General features: G+C 43.0%; 6 protein-coding genes across 6 annotated transcripts; 5 read left to right on the top strand and 1 right to left on the bottom strand.

Annotated features, from left to right (window-relative positions):
* Positions 1 to 652: 652 nt before the first annotated feature.
* Positions 653 to 2,321, top strand: EAE97_002334 (uncharacterized protein; the record flags this gene model as incomplete). The annotated part of the gene is made up of 2 exons (XM_038872845.1): positions 653 to 1,402; positions 1,455 to 2,321. 2 exons carry the CDS (start codon positions 653 to 655, stop codon positions 2,319 to 2,321), a joined length of 1,617 nt encoding a protein of 538 aa, XP_038736051.1.
* An 859-nt stretch (positions 2,322 to 3,180) lies between these two features.
* EAE97_002335 (uncharacterized protein) lies at positions 3,181 to 4,026 on the top strand (the record flags this gene model as incomplete). The annotated part of the gene is made up of 3 exons (XM_038872846.1): positions 3,181 to 3,405; positions 3,518 to 3,862; positions 3,937 to 4,026. The coding sequence occupies 3 exons, from the start codon at positions 3,181 to 3,183 to the stop codon at positions 4,024 to 4,026; spliced, it is 660 nt and encodes a 219-aa protein (XP_038736052.1).
* Positions 4,027 to 4,442: 416 nt separating this feature from the next.
* Positions 4,443 to 5,196, bottom strand: EAE97_002336 (uncharacterized protein; the record flags this gene model as incomplete). Its single annotated transcript, XM_038872847.1, has 2 exons — positions 4,443 to 4,939; positions 5,046 to 5,196. 2 exons carry the CDS (start codon positions 5,194 to 5,196, stop codon positions 4,443 to 4,445), a joined length of 648 nt encoding a protein of 215 aa, XP_038736053.1.
* Positions 5,197 to 7,412: 2,216 nt separating this feature from the next.
* Positions 7,413 to 10,046, top strand: EAE97_002337 (uncharacterized protein; the record flags this gene model as incomplete). Its single annotated transcript, XM_038872848.1, has 1 exon — positions 7,413 to 10,046. The coding sequence occupies one exon, from the start codon at positions 7,413 to 7,415 to the stop codon at positions 10,044 to 10,046; it is 2,634 nt and encodes an 877-aa protein (XP_038736054.1).
* A 2,479-nt stretch (positions 10,047 to 12,525) lies between these two features.
* On the top strand, positions 12,526 to 14,693 carry EAE97_002338 (uncharacterized protein; the record flags this gene model as incomplete). Its single annotated transcript, XM_038872849.1, has 7 exons — positions 12,526 to 12,790; positions 12,848 to 13,233; positions 13,281 to 13,436; positions 13,516 to 13,570; positions 13,627 to 13,684; positions 13,807 to 13,979; positions 14,032 to 14,693. 7 exons carry the CDS (start codon positions 12,526 to 12,528, stop codon positions 14,691 to 14,693), a joined length of 1,755 nt encoding a protein of 584 aa, XP_038736055.1.
* Positions 14,694 to 16,055: 1,362 nt separating this feature from the next.
* Positions 16,056 to 19,521, top strand: EAE97_002339 (uncharacterized protein; the record flags this gene model as incomplete). Its single annotated transcript, XM_038872850.1, has 5 exons — positions 16,056 to 16,181; positions 16,239 to 17,032; positions 17,083 to 17,191; positions 17,248 to 19,036; positions 19,154 to 19,521. The coding sequence occupies 5 exons, from the start codon at positions 16,056 to 16,058 to the stop codon at positions 19,366 to 19,368; spliced, it is 3,033 nt and encodes a 1,010-aa protein (XP_038736056.1). The 3' UTR covers positions 19,369 to 19,521.
* Between the last annotated feature and the right edge of the window lie 910 nt (positions 19,522 to 20,431).

Here is a 20,431-nt window from a genome sequence, read left to right on the forward strand (position 1 = left end):
TGAGCGATGGTGCATAATCTGAAATAGCGAGACAGATGTTCTCCGGACATTTTACATGGAGGATTGTAATAGCTTCAAGACAAATAAAAGAAATAATTACGACGGATCAAAAACTTCAACTCTGATACTAAATAATGAGCGAGGTTTCAGATAGCCAAAGACATACATTACCTGCTAGATATTCGGTCAAGTCCTCTTGTGAGGTTCTTTATAGTTGAGAATTGTACGTATCAGTCGCTCAAATAATCTGGGAACTTGCTTATTAATACACACCACAGCATAATCTTCATAGTAGCTGAAGGTCACCACCACCTGGCACTTTGCGCCATTTTATGCGCAAATTATGCAGCTCCTCACAAAATCGGTGAACCTTTAAATAGAACATAAATTAAATACCTACCTGCCTACCTAATAATATCAGCCCCTCAAATTTTATGTCCAACGCATAGAAACGCATAGACAAATCTCAACAAAGGTACGTTGAATACTTATAAGGTAAAAGAAAAGAAGATCAGGAATAAAAACACGCATTCTGGAGCACCCTATACTGGATAATTATATTGGGGTCTTACAATCCTCTTATAATCTTCCTCTCTCCCCCAGCCTTTCCCTCTGTTACAGGTCTTTATTTTCGCTCATCAAGTCAGACAATATGGATTCCAAAATTCTCGAAGCTTCAAACAAGCACCCCAAACCTGCCGATCGGGTTTTCCAATATGGAACCGCGGGCTTTCGTATGAAGGCTAACCTTCTCGATTCCGTCGTTTTTCGCGTTGGTCTCGTCGCTGCCCTTCGCTCGCGCAAATTGGGTGGTCAAACCATCGGAGTTATGATTACGGCGTCGCACAACCCACCTGAGGATAATGGTGTAAAGCTAGTTGATCCGATGGGAGAAATGTTGGAGAATAGTTGGGAGGCATACAGTACACAGTTGGCCAATGCGAGTAATGAGGATGTGGTGAACGTTTATCGCAAGTTGGAGAAGGATTTGAAAATCAACCCAGAAACTCCCGCGAGAGTCATTTATGCCAGAGATACTAGACCTTCGGGACCAAAATTGGTAGCGTCTCTTATCGATGCTCTTGAGGCGACGGGAACAGATTATACGGATTACAAGTTGCTTACAACACCGCAATTGCATTATTTGACTAGATGCACGAACACTGAGGGTACACCACAAGCTTATGGAGATGTTAGTGAGGTTGGATACTATGAGAAATTGGCAAAGGCTTTTGAGAGAGCTATGAAGGGAAAGAAGACTACTGGTTCAGTCACCGTCGATTGTGCCAACGGTGTGGGAGGTCCCAAATTGGCTGAGTTGATCAAGTATCTACCAAAGGGAATCCTCGACATCAAAGTATTCAACGATGACGTTTTGAAAGCAGAGAGCTTAAACCAGGAGGTTAGTAATTTCTGTACTGTTGATTTCAATGACTAATGTTTATATTTGATAGTGCGGTGCCGATTATGTCAAGACCAAACAACGAGCTCCCCCTTCATCGAAAGCTGGAAACAATGATCGATGCTGCTCATTAGATGGAGATGCTGACAGAATCATTTACTATTTCAATGATTCTGACCATGGTTTCCGTCTATTGGATGGTGATAGAATTGCTACACTCGCAGCTTCATTCATTGGTGATCTTGCTAGAGAAGCTGGATTGGCCGATGAATTGAGAATCGGTGTTGTACAAACTGCTTACGCCAATGGTGCTAGTACAAAGTATGTTGAGAAGACCTTGAAGCTTCCTGTCGTTTGTACTCCTACTGGTGTCAAATGGTTACATCATGCTGCTACAAAATTCGATGTTGGTGTTTACTTTGAAGCAAATGGTCACGGCACTGTAGTATTCTCCCAACAAGCTTTGAAAGTATTTGCTAGCACGACCCCAGAATCTCCTGCTCAGGCCAACGCCTTGGAAACTCTCCGTGCTCTCACCGATCTGATCAATCAAACGGTTGGAGACGCACTCTCTGATATGTTACTGGTTGAGACAATTCTGGCCCACAAGTCTTGGACACCAAAGGAGTGGGATTCTACCTATATTGATCTACCCAATCGTCTTGTCCGAGTTGAAGTTGCCGACAGAAACGTTTTCAAGACAACCGATGCTGAGAGAAAGCTCGTAGAGCCACAAGGCACACAACAACAAATTGATGCACTTGTCGCAAAATTCAAGGATGGTAGAAGTTTCGCAAGAGCAAGTGGCACGGAAGATGCTTTGAGAGTATATGCCGAAGCTGCCACAAGAAGTGAAGCTGATGATCTTGCAAGTAAGGTAGCTTCCTTGTGCAAGCTTGAGGGAAGCATTACAGGTTAGGTCTTTATGGTGACCAAGGGAGGACAATTGCGAGTGGAAGGATAATTATGAATCACGAATATGCAACGCATACGAATACCAAAAATGGAGTTGAGACGTTATTGATGATACATGGGGAAAATACCCATGATTGATAGAGAGAGATGATAGCATTATTACAATTGATTTTTCAAACTAAAAAGCTGTTTTTTTTTTGGTGGTCACCTCTTATACGTTACAATTTTCACGCTCTATCTTCCATCTTCCATTTCTGATGTGTAGCTATTGTGATACCCAGATACTTTACTAGGTAATATTTGGAAAAGGCTCGTAATCAGATATCACGGAGGTTGATGTCTAATCAGAGCGGACACTAATGACGGGAGCTTTGGAGAAATCATGTGGGGTAATACATTCACCCTACCCCTTCCGGATTTAAACATCAATGATGTCAAGACTCGTATGGATTTACGAGCATCTGGATAGGTAGATGGGCAATTGCCCCTCATAATACTTTCCTTAACTACCTTACATCATAATTTGGAGCTGTAAATACGACGTAGGTGCTAAGTAGTACGTGATTTATGCATATAAAATAGAAACGGCAGGTATAAACATTTCAGATTTCTTTCTCAATCTCATAGTTTCTCTCTACACCTTCATCAACGTCTCTACCCAACTCATCATCACGTTCAAGTACTTAATGCGTTCCTCACTCACCAGATCTCTACAAAATATAACATCTACAACTACTTCTGCGAGAAAGATCACTGTTGGAAGTAAAGTTACTACACCCATTTCGGTCTTTGCTACCTCTTCTTTCAATACATCGACAGCGAGAGCAAGAGCAATTTCTCATACTACACGTACATCCTCCAATATGTCGTCGGGAATCCCCAGTGCAGATGATGCCCGTAGAGGCTCAACTGAGTTGGGAAAGGGAAGTAGATTGTATAGCACAACTTCGGGCTCTGCACATGCGAATGCTGGAAGTGCTGGCACAGAGGGTTTCAGTGAGTTGGGAATTGAAAATACGAATGTTCATACCGCCCCGGGAGTGGAATTGAATCAGAAACAGAAGGTGGTTGTGGGAAGTGTTTTGGATGTATGAGTTTCTTCTATTTCTGCTGCTTCTGGCTTTTGCTTCTTACTTCTCTCCCTTGCCTTCTTTTCTTTCCTTTCATTGTGCTCAAGCCAAGAAACTGACCTCCTCCAAGCTCTTCGCAGGTCTTCCCTCCCAACAAAAGCTATCTCTCTGGTCTGACACCGCTGTCTTCGCCGATCAAATCACCAATGCCGAAGGGCGCAAACAATATTCTGCTCAATGGTTTGGATTAAAAGCTGTTTGCAACAATATAGAACGTCTAGGACATGAGGTCACGAGTGCGGGGAATCCAATTGAGATGGATTTGAAGACGAAATATGTCTTAAAGGGGGGTATGGCACAGACTGTTGAGAGTAAGGTGAGTATTTGGACTGAGGGACAGGGTGGAGATGGGAAGATTATAAAGGTTCAGGATGCGTGGAATGGAAATGTTCCTAGTGAGGGGTTCTTCGTCAAAGTGAGTTTATCTTTTCTCTGGATCAATGGTGGGTCGGGTGTAAAGGGTATGTTGCTAATGGTGAAGATTTGTAGGCACTTCGAAATCTTAATAGTGTGGTTGTGCCCGTTGTTGTTAGCGTGCCAAAGGATGATGCAGAGGATGCTAAGAAGGGCAATCAATGAATGAAGAGGTGCGATTCAAACAGATAGGGCAAGTAGAGTGTGCACGAACAAGTGTATTATTAGTTTCTTATTGCGTTTTGGGTTTTGGGGGTTATGAAATTACGAAATTGAGGGGCAGCACTATACCTGAGTACAAATTATGAAATGATTTTTGGTAAAAGATTTCTCTTCGAAACGTGTGATAAACTGGCAGACTAAAAGCAGTATTCAAAGAGCTCGTTCTCCGTGATCGAGAGGAGCTTGCTCGTGTCTTAGCAGGTAAGCATTATCAAAGACAATATTCACCTATCTCATCTTTATCTACAACAGAAGCGATCCACTAAATAGAACATTGTAATCTTGGAATCAAATACTTTCACCTAGGTAAACACCATCTCCCCCACACACATCCCACACCCCGCCCCCCTATCACCACCTCACGCACTACTCACAAACCAATTCGCGGCCACCGGCTCCCCCACTTTCTCCACCAGCCCCGTTAACGAAAAATTAAATCTCGCGCTCGTCGTCTCATCATAATACGTCCCATTTGCCGCTTCCTCGCCTGGAAAATAATTCTCCGGCTGTGTGAACAGGTAGAATGCGTAGGTATGATTTGTGGCGTCGCGCGGGCGGGGTGCCGTGTAGGCGGCGACGCTGTCGGAGGTGTTGAGGAGGAGTGTGTGGTGGGGAGAGGGAGATGCAGAGGGAGAGGAAGATTCGATGCTGTAGTTTCCTTGCCACCAGTGTAGGCGCGTGGTGGTGTTGGGGGCGAGGCCGGGGACGAGGGTAGAGTATTGTGAAGGCGTGGTCACGTCGGAGGAGGGGATTGAGAGGTCGAGCATGAGGAGCATGTAGGGTTTTTGGGGGTTGGTGGTGGTGTCGATGTTGGGGAGGGTAGTGGTGCGGTAGATGGTGGATTGGGTGGTTACGTCTGTGGGGTTTGTGAGAAGAGGGTGAAAGTTGAGGGGGGGTTGTTTTGTTTTTTTCTGGGGAGGAGATGGGATGGGCTAGGGTATTATGGAATGAGGAGAGCATACCAGAAGGACTTATCCATTTTCCAGGCACAACCGTTATATTTCCAAAAGCACACCCCACATTACGAGATGTGATAGGCCAGCTCTCAGCTGGTGTTTGAGCGTATGTGAGAGCTACAGATATTGTCGCTATACTTAGAGTTGAGAACCGCATTTTGTTTTACTGCTTGGTTGACTGGCTTTATCTCACACTATTGGTTTATTTTTGGTTGCAAACAACGAAATTCGAAAGACAGCATCTACCTATGTATACGAGTAGGAAGATACTTATTTATATATCTATGCATGTATGTACGAGTACCGGATCCCCCTTTCTGTGCTAAAAATCACGTACCGAGAATGCTGACGCAAGTTCCTCGAGCGAACGTGATCCACTGCACCTCGACCCAGGTCTGCATCTTCTTACATCCCCGAACTCGCTGCGCACGCGAACGTCAAATTCTATACTTCTTTTTCATTTTTCTTGTGTAGGGTAAATTTCAGTCGGTACCGATGTCAATGATTGTAAGCTGATATTGTAAATTAGACGCTGACGCGGCCCTTTTGTCCACTCGGACTTTGAGATATTGTCCGATCTGATCTGATCTGAAGTCGAGGAATTGGAGAGAAGATGTGGTGCCCTTGGATTCGTGGGTTAGTATCATTACGGATGGAGAATGAGATTGAGATTGAGATGGAATGATTACAATTTGAAATCATGCTGGCAATATGACTGACTGACTCTATGAGTGGATGGTTAGTGCGATTGGTACTACTCTGGATTTAGCGGCTACCTACGATACGTAATGCTTCTATTACCTACCAAAATGCTATCTAAATGTGGTTAGTGATTATAACTTACCACTAGGCAAAGAAGTCTCAATTATATAGCGGTATCGATGAACATTACCCAGTTCCATCGCATGAAAAAGGATTGTGTGATCATGGGGAGAAGTTGAATGGAATAGGTGTGGATGAGAATTACGCAAATTTGAAAGTTTCATTGGAAGATGAGAATAGCAAAGCTCCTGCTATAGTATTTTCAATCATGGGAAAGAAATCTCTCTGCAGGCTTCCTCAACGGTAACGCTATCGGCGTGCGCGAAAAGGGATTTCTTATTATCGTTCGCTGGACTTGGAGATACATGCTATTTTTATTATTTATATCTGCTCTCTTTATAACTATCAATGATTTTGTTATAATATCACGGCAACACTCCATTATTAGACTCGCTATGCTGTCATTTTCGCACTAATTATATACATAGGTATATACAACAAAACTCCACCACACCACGAAGGATTTTCTCGACCTCCCTCTTGTATTCAACCTAAACTTCTAGATCCAGTATCTTATTCGCCCTAGAAATTACAATTCTTTTGCAGTTAGAATCAGGATGTCTAAGAAGGTAAGAGAGGGGTTTTCGCTACAGAATCATACAAGGAGTTGGTGGATGTGTTAGCGAGATGATGAATTGGTAGTAGTTGGTAGGTATGTCAAGCTATATTTCTTTGTTGTAAGGTGAGTTTGTTGTAGTGTAATTTTTGGATTGTGGAGATGATCAGGAAGAGGGAATGTAGGTTGAAGAACTATATGGGGTATGTAGGTACGGTTTTGTATGCTGAGTGGATGGGCAGAGATTTCTCCTTGAGGCGTTGAGGCGATGGAGTTCTGGGTTCTGTTACCGGTGTGGGAATGTGGGAATGTGATACCGCGTTGTCGATTTGAACTTTCATAAGTGCTGAGATTTTCATGTTGCTCAAACATATATTGGGGTTTTCGTTCGCATTGGATTATAAAGTGATTATTATTTGCAAGTATTCTTCCTACGAAGAATAAATGTCGGTCTATCATCTCTCGCTTCGACTTTTGTGTTACGCCTCTAGACGTTTGGTAGAGAGAAGAGCAGAAACTGCGATTGATATGTATCGCAAAATTGATGACTGATTGGTGTACACTATACTTCGTGGATGAAGAATTGTTCCAAATCGAGTATTGAGGAACTGCTCTCGGCGAAAACACCACGAACGATATTTGCAAGTTGGCACTTTTCTATACCATTAAGTCTAGAAATTTATTCTTCAAATGACCAATTGACTCCTAGTATGCCAGCAGACGCGCCTTTTTTTGGCATATGAAAAGAGGCACTCGACATTCTCTTTCGTGTCAATTGCTTGTCTACTCAGACAAAGAATATAGCAACCATCTCATCCCAATCCATAAAAGTTCTTTCGAATTAAATCCAATAAAGAACATCTATACCTGTTCCGGCAAAAATCGTCAAAATAAACAAGAAAAGAATTCATAAAGAGCTCTAAAGAATAAAATGCTTTCCCTTGTCTGAAACCCATCGCCAAAGTATGTCGACTCAACCCATCAATATCATATAAATGCCAATTGAACTCGACATTTTACGAGGAATCCGAACTCTCGCCGCTGCCATCGGAACTAGTGCAATACTACTTTTCATCTTCACCGTCATCATCAATATCATCGCCATGTTTCCCAAAAGAGTCAATCCCGACAAGCGCAAAACACGTCCTTGGGAACCCGCTCCCGCTGTTAGGATAGATGAATTGCCAGAAGCAGGACAAGAGATAGTCAATCAAAGTCGACCCAAAAGGGTAAAGAGACATGAAACCAATGAGGGATTTGTGCTAGATTACAATCGTGATCGTCAAAGTGCACAAAGATATAGGGGAAGGGGAAAAGCTTTTACTGATGATGGGGAGATTTGGAGGAGGCAATTGGAACCTCTTTCGAGATTGAGACCAACGCCCCTTTCGTTGTGGTCAGATAAGAATAATCCGCCTCAACATCCGCCACCTGGAGGTCCGTCGGGGTATCTTCCAGCTCCTCCAGCTCCTCCAGCTCCTCCAGGTCCAGGTGCTGGAGGAGGCATAACACCCACACCATCAGCTCCACCACCAGCTCCACCAGCTCTACCACCCGCACCACCAGCTCCACCACCAGCTCCGCCAGCTTCATCAGCTCCCTCAGGAATCCCAGGTCCAGGTGCCGGAGGAGTGATAGCACCCGCACCAACCGCACTACCAGCTCCACCACCAGCTCCACCAGTTCTACCAGCTCCATCAGCTCCCTCAGGCTCCGGTCCGGGATGGGGAGTAGGGATTGCATCTGCCCCGCCTGCGATTTCAGGCATAACTCCCTCAGGGTCGACAATACCAGACTACATTGGATTACCTGAGCCCCCGATATCACCCAATATAGACTTTTGGATACCGTGGAAGGCGGGGAACACTGAATGGGCAAAGAAACTTGCCCGTCAAAGGCAACGCGATGTCGGCATCAGTGCTAATGAGCTACTAAGATCATTCATTGTATTAAAACAACCTATTTTCTATCAAAAGTTTTCTCAACAATTTATGAGCGATCCAGCTCATAAAGATGAGTTATCCGGAGATACTGGTCATCCTCACTGGTTTTTCGAAAACATGCAGTTGGAACAAGTTGGTCGCCATCCTAAACCTTTTTCAGGGTATTCTCAGGAAAAAATCGATAGAGACAGGTTTGAAAGAACGACCAAGGAAGGACAAGAGGCTTTAATTTACAGGGCCCGCAAATCACTAGAATACGCTCAGGAGTTGTTGAACCTACGGATAAAGCCACCTGGTAAGACAAGCCTGCCTGCTCCGCCCAAAACTACAACATCGACTACAGGGATAGGCGTCACAACCACTAGGCCATCAGGTATCGAAGCTTTATTAGCGTCTTTCCGACCCTCATCCAGTGCAGCACCAAACCCCCCACCAATTGGGTCTACATCTTGGAATACTACGACAGGAAGTTTTCCAAGTCAGGATGAGGAAGCAGTTGCAGAGTATATCAGAAGAATGGCATCTGGTTTGATCACGGGTTCATCGAGTCAAGCAGATCCCAAAACTACAATTGCACCGTTCTCCTTCAATCCGTTCGCAGCCACCCCTAGACCTCTTCAAACATCCCAGCCAACGGTACCTGCTCCAGTGGCTCCGGCTACATCGGGTGGAGGGCAATTCGGAGGGACGAATAAAATAGCACTTTTATTACATAGTCGTATCGATCCTTACACTGATGCTACTACTGCTGCTGAAGTACGGAGGGCTTTCGGTCAGCCGAATGATCTCGTCGTTCTTCCTCCCACTATCAAACAGAATTTTTCATTTCACTACGTTTCAGATTTACATCTTGAACAGACGAGCTATACAAATTTTGACTTTCAACCGCGTGCTCCATATTTGATCCTCGCCGGCGACATAGGGAATACTGGTGGAGCACAAAGTGAGACTGAATATCGGAAATTTTTAGCTAGAATGTGCGCCAAACCACAACTTCAACGAGTTTTTCTCGTAGCTGGAAATAGAGACTTCTGGCCATCCAGTAGTTGTACAGTGGAAGGGACAATAAAGATGCTTAGAGGCTTTGTAAAGCATCCAGATACATTAGGAAAATTGGTGTTCCTGGAGAACGACCGCTATACCATTCAAGGGATGGGGGGCAAGCTTGTGATATTAGGCTGTACATTGTGGACTGAAAAACGGAGAGGCGGAGGTCATGAGCCTCGCGATCAAAACAACCAGCAAAGAACTGAAAGGCATTTTGCATCTTGCGAATGGATCAGGAAGGAAACAAAGAAAATTAGAGACGATCCCAAAGAGGTTGAAACGCGCATACTTATTATAACGCACATGCCACCATCCAAGAGTGGAACTTCGCCTCCTGAACAGACCGCAAAGAAGCTTCGTGACTTCAGTAGTGGAGATAGCCATGGTAGTGATGTTATTGATGGCTGCAAGGGACATGGCTATGATCATAGTACGATTCAAACTACAATGCCTCTTTTGGACTGGAGAGACGTTTGGATTTGGGGCCATACACATTGGAATGAGCCGCGTCACGGGAAACAGAGGCATGGTGGGATGAGGTTCGAATCTAACCAAAGAGGAAATGCTAGTGGGAACCCCCTTGGCTATCACCCAAAACCACCAGGTGCTTTTAAGCCGCAAAAAATCATTTGGGTTTAATTCTGGCAAGAACTTCTCATTCTACACACCGTGTTTTCAAGAGTTTTAGGCAGTATTTGTATATAATGTTTGGTTTGACAAATGTATCCCTTATTTTTCAGATTGTTTATGCTTACCCTTTAACCGTGATGGGGACGTACTTATCATCTTGCCATCTGAGCGTCGACGACTGAGAATATCATAATCACTGGCATTATGAAATATCGCATTGCTCGTTTTATAATATCAGCAGCCTCAACAAGTTCAATTAAAGATTGTTTTATCCCATGCTTGATCTTGTGACTGATAAAATAACAAATTCTTTACAATTGTATAGTTCGCTGCTGGCTTGCATTTGCTTTTTCCTTGGTGAATGAATACCTGTTGCAAGCTTGGTACTTGGTATCTTGTTACCTGAAAATGGTGTTTGATTAAACGAGAGAAATAAACAGTATCTTGTTCGAGACAGTCAGCATGGCCATAATTACAACAGCCTCCAATCCAATGCCAATGACTTAGCATGATTGCTTTGCATATACTGCGAACGAGGTCATTATGCATAGGTGGTGTGTTGTGTCGTTGGTGGTGGTGCACAACATTGAGACATGCTTGTTTGGTGCTTTGTGCATACCTGAATCCTAGATAGGTACACGACAGGTTGCTTCTATGATCTATTGATTAGATGCGTATCGTATCCGTAAAGTGTGACATATAGAGGAGAAAATGGACGAATAGTTTGATATATGCTCTTCAATCGAGTACCAAATAATCTTCCCTGCATGTTTCTCTCTCTTATTCTGGACGTCACATCAACTGTTCCTTAATCCGTCACTCAGTGTCGACCGATTTTAGGTTTCTTGACCAAGGCTACTAATTCAAGCCCAAGATTTCAGGTACCATAGAGCATTTCAAGGTCCATACGTTGACAACAATTAATCAACATCAGATCCGGCACTCATTCGATCTGGATCTGTCAAATGCCACAAAACCCCTTATCCTCAACCATAAGAAACAAGCCAGGATACTCTATGGGTTTTGATTTGATCGACGAACTGTATGTAAATCAACCCTTATGTCGGGGTATTTTGATGAAAAGAAAGAGGAAATCTAGACATTTGGAAGTCCAGATGATTGATCGTTCACTCGAGGTGTCAATATTGGATAAAGGAAAAAGAGGTTGGTTGTTCAACATCGGAGTAATATTTCAAAATTTCTCCGATCAACGCCAAGGAACTGGTTTCGAGTATGACATTTTACTCGTCTTACAATATCCGAGAACGAGCATAGGGAAGATAATCTATGACATCCATTTCTTGCTTTTCGTTGCATTATGATGGTATGCCTCAACATCTCGGGGCGTTATGACATGAGATATGGTCATCTGGAGAAGAGAAAATCGTATTCCATTCATACGAATGGTTTAATGTAGGATTCACATACCTGATGCCCAGACTTCTCGGCCTGTGTTCCGGTAATATATGGGCGCAGTCTTACCCGATTGGATTTCTTTTTCTACAGAAACCAAGAGATGGGAAGCATGCATGACATCCGATTTGTCAAAAAAACGTTTATACGGGCGGATTTGTTTTCCCTAAACCTCGGTACTCTCACTCAATGGGCCATTCTATTACATTGAGAAACGTCCCATTTCGGATATGTTCCAGAATTCCTTGTTTTTGATCATGGGGAATCCTTCAAATTGCAGCTCGAGTATGCATAAGTTGAATGCCTCTACATATTCAGCTCAAAAGATGCTAGAAATGGGATGAAATACCAATGAGGAGACGGCTCGTCTACCACATTTTGACAGCGTTCCTGACATCAGCTGTGCCAAGGTTATGCTAGTCACTCCACTGATGTATACCATGCGCCAATCAATATAATCGAACGTTTAGTGCAACCTTGGTGTCGTGATCGTATAAGCTACGGCGTTGAAGCCACATGGTTGCCAGGATTGTGAAAGACAATCATTACAAGAATAGCTTCTCGAGAGCTGTAAAGCTGCACGTTGAAAATATCATTCACATAGGGCTTGCTCAAAAATACCGCAAATGTCAAAATCAGCGCATGGAAGTGATTCTAGGCCAAGGAGCCGCCATTCCATGCGTTCATTGCCTTGATGCTACGTTCAACTCTGCTCTCTTTGATGGCATTAGTTGATCCTCGTCCTTTTTAGAGGCTATTACACATAGGTCTTACCTCTATACGAGGCTGAGTCTACGGCGAGATGTGTTTATTGAGGTACAGGAGAGGCATTGCGAGGATCTTCTGTATACAACAGGAGATGATTGGCGAATACTTCGTGTCTTTGCTCCGACAATAATTTGCTTGTTGATCCGTACTTTAATAATATATAATAGTATCTTGAGCTCATGATAATCTTCCTAGTCAACTCTCCTCTGCATTCATCTTCATCACCAGACCACTTCCTTAGACTCTAGCATATTGTTAAAGACTACAACTTCCAGTAACACAATATACACGTCATTAGAAGCTCAAGATGGCACCAAGTCTCATCAGAAGGCTCGGGGTCTTATCTTTACTACTCAGCTCTGTCATAGCTTCCCCGCTATCTAAGCCCGAGTATTTGGAGTCTCGAGCAGCCACACTTGCTATCACAGGTGTTCAAGATGGTGGTTTACGGCCTCGTCTTGAGATTCGATCACTTGCCGCCGATTCTACTCAATGGAACTTATTTTTGTTAGCTATGATAGCATATCAAGGCACCGATCAGAGTGAACTGTCGTCTTTCTACCAGATTGCAGGTAAGCTATGCTAAAACTACTCTAGTGATGAATCAACTTCAGGCTAATGATATTTAGGTATTCACGGTTATCCCTTGAAGCCCTGGGACGGAGTTCAAGCTGTAGGAGCTGGAACCAGTGGATATTGTACTCATGGATCCAATCTTTTTGGTCCTTGGCATAGACCCTACCTTGCATTGCACGAGCAGCAAATACATGCCTGGGGTCTCAAAATTGCTCAGCAATTCACCGGTAGTAACTCAGAAGCATATCATCAGGCATCTTTGGCCCTCAGAATGCCATATTGGGACTGGGCTGCCAATCCTGCAAACAATGGACCCATTCTCCCCAGTGTCTTGAGTAACCCAACCGCCTTTGTCACATATCCCAATGGTAGTACGGCAACAGTGCCCAATCCATTATACTCCTACAGCTTTCATCCCTTAGTACCAAGCGATCTTCGAGTAAGTAAAAGCTCGCTCATACAATGGTACTTTATTGATTCAAATAGAATTCTGTTCCATTCAACGTATGGAAAAACACACTTCGCTGGCCAACATCAAACAAGGCCGACGCCACAAGTCAAAACAACCTCGCGGAAGAGCAATTCGAAGCCAACCTACCAAATCTCAGAACACAAATCATGACTCTCTTTGCAAATTGGCAAGTAAGTTAGCCCGAAAATCTATTTTTGATAGCATGAGGCCATTGATCTTTAGTTAATCAATACTGATATTTAACTACAGCCATATAACCGATTCAGCAACAAAGGATCCGGTAGCTCTGGCTTCGGCAACGTTGGTAAGTTCAATGTATGGTGGAATTTCGTATGGAATTGGTTACTAATTAGTCGATAGAATCGATTCACGATACTGTTCATACGTTGACCGGAGGCTACATCTATTCTGGTCATATGTTAGTTTGTTCCTTAAAACACCTCATTCTTTTAGCCATCTTACGATTTTCTTTTCTATGTAGGGCACTGGGGGGAGGGCAACGATTTTCGGTGGTAATACTAACTGAAATAAATCACATAGGTCTGTCGTTCCAGTCGCTGCATTCGATCCAATCTTCTGGTTTCACCATGCAAATATCGACAGATTGATTGCCCTTTGGCAAGCTGTATATCCCAGTACATATGTCGAGCCAACACAACAGAGAGCAGGCACATTTACCATTCAAGCGGGCTCTACTCAAGATCAAAACTCTCGTAAGTCCCCTAGATAATTTTATCACAATATTCACATACTAATACAACAAAGCTTTGACTCCATTCCATCGAGATACGAGTGGCAATTTCTTCTCCTCCGCCGATGTGCGCAATGTCGAAAGACTTGGCTATTCCTACCCTGAGATAATCAATCATCCCGACAACACTACCCTCCAACAAAACATTGCTGCGCTTTATAGCAGTCCCCCAACCAGCTTCAAGAAACGACAAGCAGCCACCGCAACCTCACTTCCACGCGACTACCTCGTGAAGATCGATTTACCGTGGACAGCTCTCAACGGTACTTACAGTGTGGGAGTATTTCTCGGAAAGAGCTCTGCCCAACCTGATGCGTGGGCGAAAGATCCCGCATACGTTGGTATGCATGCTACACTTGGGACACAGAGCATGGCACCCAATGATGTTATCGCCTCAAGCAATGTGCATCTCACGGATGCGCTCATCAAAAAACATGATGAAGGTGTCCTGCCAGATCTCAATGAAGATACTATTATTAATTATTTGACTGCTAATCTAGAGTGGAAGGCTCAACAAGACGGCACTGAGATTGATATTAGTACCCTGGCTGGTGCGGTGGTGACAACGGAGTCAATCGAGGTAGCTGCCCCTGATGCATTGGGTACTTTTTCAAATTATAAGTGGGTAGGAGATTTCAAGGTCTACCCGGGTGTGTTTGATGCCCTTGGGCTTTGATGAGTCAATTCAGAGAATAATGGCGGGTTGTTTTGCTTTTGTTAAAAATTTTTAGGGGTTTATGGGAGGTTCATGTCACTTAACGGAAGGTCTGTCTTGCTTTTAAAATTACTGCTGCTCTATCAAAAAAGCAAAAAAAAACTTGACATGTGTCAAAACTGAGTAAAAATAGATAGTCGCGACTTCTTGAGTAATTTTGATCAAGTTCTGGAATATATCTATTGACAATATGCTACTATTGGTCTTCTGTCAGTAGCAGTTAGTTGTTGAGTGTCTCTTCCTGTATCCACTGTCTATTTGCGTGCAAATAGACTACTGTCTCTCTCTCCCCTTTTAAAGAAGAACCGAAATGATAAAATAAATATTTTGTAGGGGCGTTGCCCGGGATTGAACCGGGGACCTCTTACATGGAGAATCAGTCAACGAAGATTGATACATCCCTAAGCAAGAATTATACCACTAAACCACAACACCAGATTACATGTTTTAATGCAGGCTATCATAACAAGACTATCTATATAGCTATTACAATTTGTGCTCCGTTGACTCAATTATGTGTGTCAATCTTTTCTTTGTGGTGGAGTAGAGTTCCAGTGGAACTAGGTAGAGAAGGCTAAGCCTCGTAAGAAATCAGTTCATTGGTGCATATAGGTTTGTGCATGTTTCTTCCGGCATATATTCGGGTAAACATTGAGTGGTTGTCTCTACTGGGGAGAAAACTGAGGCCAAAATTGATTACCTTAATAAATTCGATAATAAAACAGCCGATAATGAAATTATTAAAATGAATAACATTAAAAAAATCCTTGAATTATCTTTGATTACAAAAATTATTTAAATGTCTAATTATCTGAATTGGAATGGAACAATGGGATTGCTAAAGGGCTTTACCAGTGGTCAATTCCGGCCTGATTTTTCTCCTACGAACAGACTTCCTCCCCATTCGCAACTTCATGATTAGATTTTGCAACACCACATTTTGAAAATACTTACAACTATCACCATATATATGCAAACCACTTATCTTCATTTAAGTTATCCCTGTCTCTATTGCTGGGGCGGAAGGATATATCCATCGTTATACTTCATAAAGTTCGCAGATCATACGTGAATGCCATTACCGGTGCGGAGTATGCATTCAGGCTATACATCCGTCCCACTCTACACTCTGCCCCTCCATAGCTGGAAAAAATTCACCCGTCATGTATTGGGGAATTCTGCGGAATTACGTCTTCAATGAACAAGTAATGCAAACTCAATGAGACAAGTATAAGGATACAATGGTGCTACTTTGTGGGAACGTTTCATTGTTTGTATATTTGTTACGTGGTTATTTGAAGTACACACCATCAATATTTCATTATGTTGATATACTTCAATTTATTTCTTATTTCTGTGTGGTGGATACAAGGTATATCTGCTTTAAAAATCGGAAGCATTCAAAATGCTCGTATCAAGGTGCACAAAAGAGAAGTTCTACAAGACTTGGTCAGTAATTTGCAGTGCAAATTCCAAAGTAAGACTTTTAACATAATATGCTTATAGGTGTCTTGGGATGAACACTCAATTCTCGTTCGTGGTGAACGTATTATGATATATTCTGGTGAAGTCCACCCATTCCGTATTCCATCTCCAGGATTATGGCTCGATGTTTTTGAAAAAATCAAAGCCATGGGCTTCACTGGTGTATCGTTCTATACATACTGGGGATTACTTGAAGGCAACCCTGGGCAAGTAATAACAGATGGTGTGTTCAGCCTTGATAAGTTTTTCGCTGCTGCCACGCAAGCCGGAATTTACCTGATTGCTCGTCCTGGTCCATACATCAATGCAGAAACAGCAGCTGGAGGAATACCAGGTTGGGTACTGAGAATCAAAGGAGTCATAAGATCAACTGATCAGGATTATCTTGATTCCACTCAAAACTATGCTACCACGATTGGCAAAATTCTAGCTAAAGCACAAATCACAAATGGCGGCCCGGTTATCATGGTCCAGCCTGAGAATGAATTCGCGTCATGGCCTGGTGTTACTAACTTTCCAAGTCAAATGAATAAAGATTATATGGCATTTGTGGAGCAACAGCTCCTGGATGCGGGTGTTGTGGTTCCTTTTGTTGTGAATGATAATTTGAATATTGGGAATTTTGCACCAGGCAGTGGGCTAGGAGAGGTAGATCTTTATGGAATTGATGCTTATCCTATGCGTTATGATTGTGGCGATCCATATATCTGGCCAACTTACAGATTTCCGAAAACTTGGGAGCTCAGCCATGCGAATTATAGTCCATCAACACCTTTTACAATCGGTGAATTCCAGGGTGGAGGTGGAGATGGATGGTAGGTTCTGCAAACGAACTCTACCTATTGACCGCTAATATATAATTCAGGGGCGGCGTTGGAGAAGACCGATGCGCAACTCTCACCAACAATGATGCGATCAAGGTGCAATTCAAGAATACTTACAGCTTTGGGGTTGCAATATTCAATGTCTACATGGTAAGATCCACAGCTTCTTATTGAGCTCTCCACTTTGATTGACCAAGTTTTGAAAGATATACGGTGGTACCAACTGGGGAAATCTTGGGTACCATGGGGGATACACCTCCTATGATTACGGAGCATCAATTACCGAAGATCGTCAGGTCTGGCGGGAAAAGTATAGTGAAATGAAACTGGAAGCAAACTTCCTGAAAGCGTCTGCTGCTTACTTGACAGCCAAGGCTGGACATGGCGAAAATGGTACTTTTGGTGTTCCGGCTGAAATTGCTGTAACTCCATTGTTTGGCGCTATCAATAAAGGCACAAATGGTACTAGAACCAATTTTTACGTGGTCCGGCATGCAGATTTTACGTCCCTCTCAAGAACGTTGTATAGGTTTACAGTTACTACATCTCATGGTAACATTACAATACCTCAGCTTGGTGGTTCATTGATCATGAATGGTCGAGATTCTAAGATACACGTCACAGATTATGATATAGGAGGAATAAACATGATATATTCGTCAGCCGAGGTTTTCTCATGGGCCAAGAATCGCAATGATGGAAGAGTTTTGATTCTTTATGGTGGAGATAGAGATAATAGCGAAGCTGCTTTTCCAATCTCTCTTGGTGTCCCTGAAGTTATAGAAGGACATGGGGTTGATATTCAAAAACTTGGTGGGGCTTGGGTACTTCAATGGACTATAAATCGAGAGAGACGAGTCGTCCAAATCGGAAAGTTAAGGGTCTATCTATTGTGGCGAAATGAAGCATATAATTACTGGTCTCTGGAGCTGGAAGCACCGGCACCAATCGGTAACCATACATCTCCATCGAAATCATCCATTATCGTCAATGGTGGCTACCTCTTACGAACAGCTAGTATTGAAAGCAAACAACTTAAACTTACGGGGGACATCAATGCGACGACTAACCTTGAAGTCATCTCCACACCTACTGAAGTGAATTCACTTTTTCTCAATGGCAAGCTCCTCCAAAGCGGAAAGGCAAAGAACGGAAATCTCCAAGCTCACATGTCATATTCTCCTCCAACCATTAGTCTTCCCAATTTCTCAACCCAACAATGGCACTACATTGATTCCCTCCCCGAACTACAAAATCACTACGATGATTCTCTCTGGACACCATTAGACCACATGACTACAAACAACACCTTGAATCTCACAACTCCCACGTCAATGTACGCCAGCGACTATGGTTATCACACTGGTTCCCTCATCTATCGCGGTCATTTTCTCTCCACCGGCAATGAAACCACATTTTTTATCAACACAACGGGTGGCGCCGGTTTTGCTCATTCTGCCTGGCTCAACTCTACATCTTTAGGGTCGTGGGTTGGCAGTGGTGGGAATCAAACATATGCTCAAACATTCTCACTTCCTTCCCTGAAGTCTGGAAGTCTTTATGTCTTCACAGTATTAATAGATCACATGGGTCAAGATGAAGAAGCCCCGGGAACTGACGCTATTAAATTTCCACGTGGTTTACTCGATTACTCTCTCTCTTCACATCCTCAAACCGACATTACCTGGAAAATGACTGGAAATTTAGGCGGAGAACAGTTCATCGATAAAACACGAGGGCCTCGAAATGAAGGAGCGATGTTCGCAGAGAGACAAGGATACCATCTGCCAAATCCGCCAAGTGATGCGTGGGAAGTAAGGAATCCCGTCAGCGACGGAATTGACAACGCTGGAGTGGGGTTCTTTACTACGAGGTTTGAGTTGAGTATTCCAGAAGGGTGGGATGTACCGCTTGGATTCATTTTTAATGGAACGGGGACGGCTGGTAATCATAGAGCTCAGCTTTTCGTCAATGGGTGGCAATTTGGAAAATATGGTATGCATCTTACTGACATTTCCCTGTTTCCATTCCCATTTATCATCTCCTCCCACTTTTCGCTTCCGCATCGCTTTCCCCCGCCTTTCGTGTCATCATCCTAACCCCCACCTATAGTAAATAACCTAGGCCCGCAAACACGCTTCCCGATTCCTGAAGGAATCCTTAATCATCAGGGCACAAACACGGTAGCATTAACTCTCTGGTCTTTGGATAGTGAAGGAGCAAGTATTGGTGGGTTTGAATTGGTTCCCAATGCAACTATTTGGAGTGGATATCGAAAGCCGAATCTAGTCGAGGGGAGTGTTTGGAGTAGGAGAGAGGGGTATTAGAGAGGAAGGTGAAAGGATTGAGTGGAGTAGACTGTGTCTAGAACACCACTTTAGGTAAGATAGAGGACTTTTGGTTCTGATATCAAAACTGTAATGTACTGGATCAGTTGTGGACATTGGACCTTCACTGTATACATTCATTGCACGACATTGAACAATAATCAGATATATCACTTCCTAACATTGAGAGTACTTGTCTCATATATCAATTCTTCCTATTTAATACAATCTATATACTCGTTGAAACTACAAAAATACCCAATGATAAGTAAACTAATCCGATTCACACATGCCCGTATTGAACCCAGAAAATAAATCAAGGTATATAGTTCGATAATTCAGAGATCAATTACCAACATAGCACCCGTCTCATCTCTTCATACTCCAGACCCATAATCACTATCTCTTTATATCGTGAATTAACTTGGTGTGCTCTAGAGAGGATGCTGGAATATCAGTAGCTATCATTCCCATATTTACATATCTCGTCTCTATGTTTTGGGAAGGATATGTTCAAAGGTCGGCAGGTACGAGAGTAAATGATACATTATTTCAGTGAAGAATAAAGTTATCAGGTAAAAAGATCTATTTTCATGCAAGATATTTCACTCAACCTTCGTATGTACATTTTAGTGTGGGATTTGGAGTGTTTCTAGTACTGTGATGGCGAGACTGAGCACCACATATATCACTATCCTGACTTTAGAGCTCGAGTGTTGATATATCTCATGAGTACATTACAACTGAGAGCAGGTATTTCAATGATTACGAACCCACAGAGAGGTACATGAGGAGGTATGGTCTTATCGATGAGAGCTTGAGTATAATATCTTAAGAACGGATGTTAGCTTACTGTTCAGTGCTTTGGGAGATGACGATATTGATGCTCATGGAATAGTGGGAAAGAGTACGGATATGAGAAAGTTTAGGTGGTTGTAAGGATGAAATATATGGTGACATTTCACATGTGTTTTGTTCATGACGAATGACGATTGCCAGCAACATAATTTAAGCACTGATACGATTATTCGTTGAAAAAATGCAGACAATGACCACACATCTC

The sequence above is a fragment of the Botrytis byssoidea genome, assembly GCF_014898295.1.
Source record: "Botrytis byssoidea strain MUCL 94 chromosome Unknown BBYS_004, whole genome shotgun sequence".
NCBI classification, from domain to species: Eukaryota; Fungi; Ascomycota; class Leotiomycetes; order Helotiales; family Sclerotiniaceae; genus Botrytis; species Botrytis byssoidea.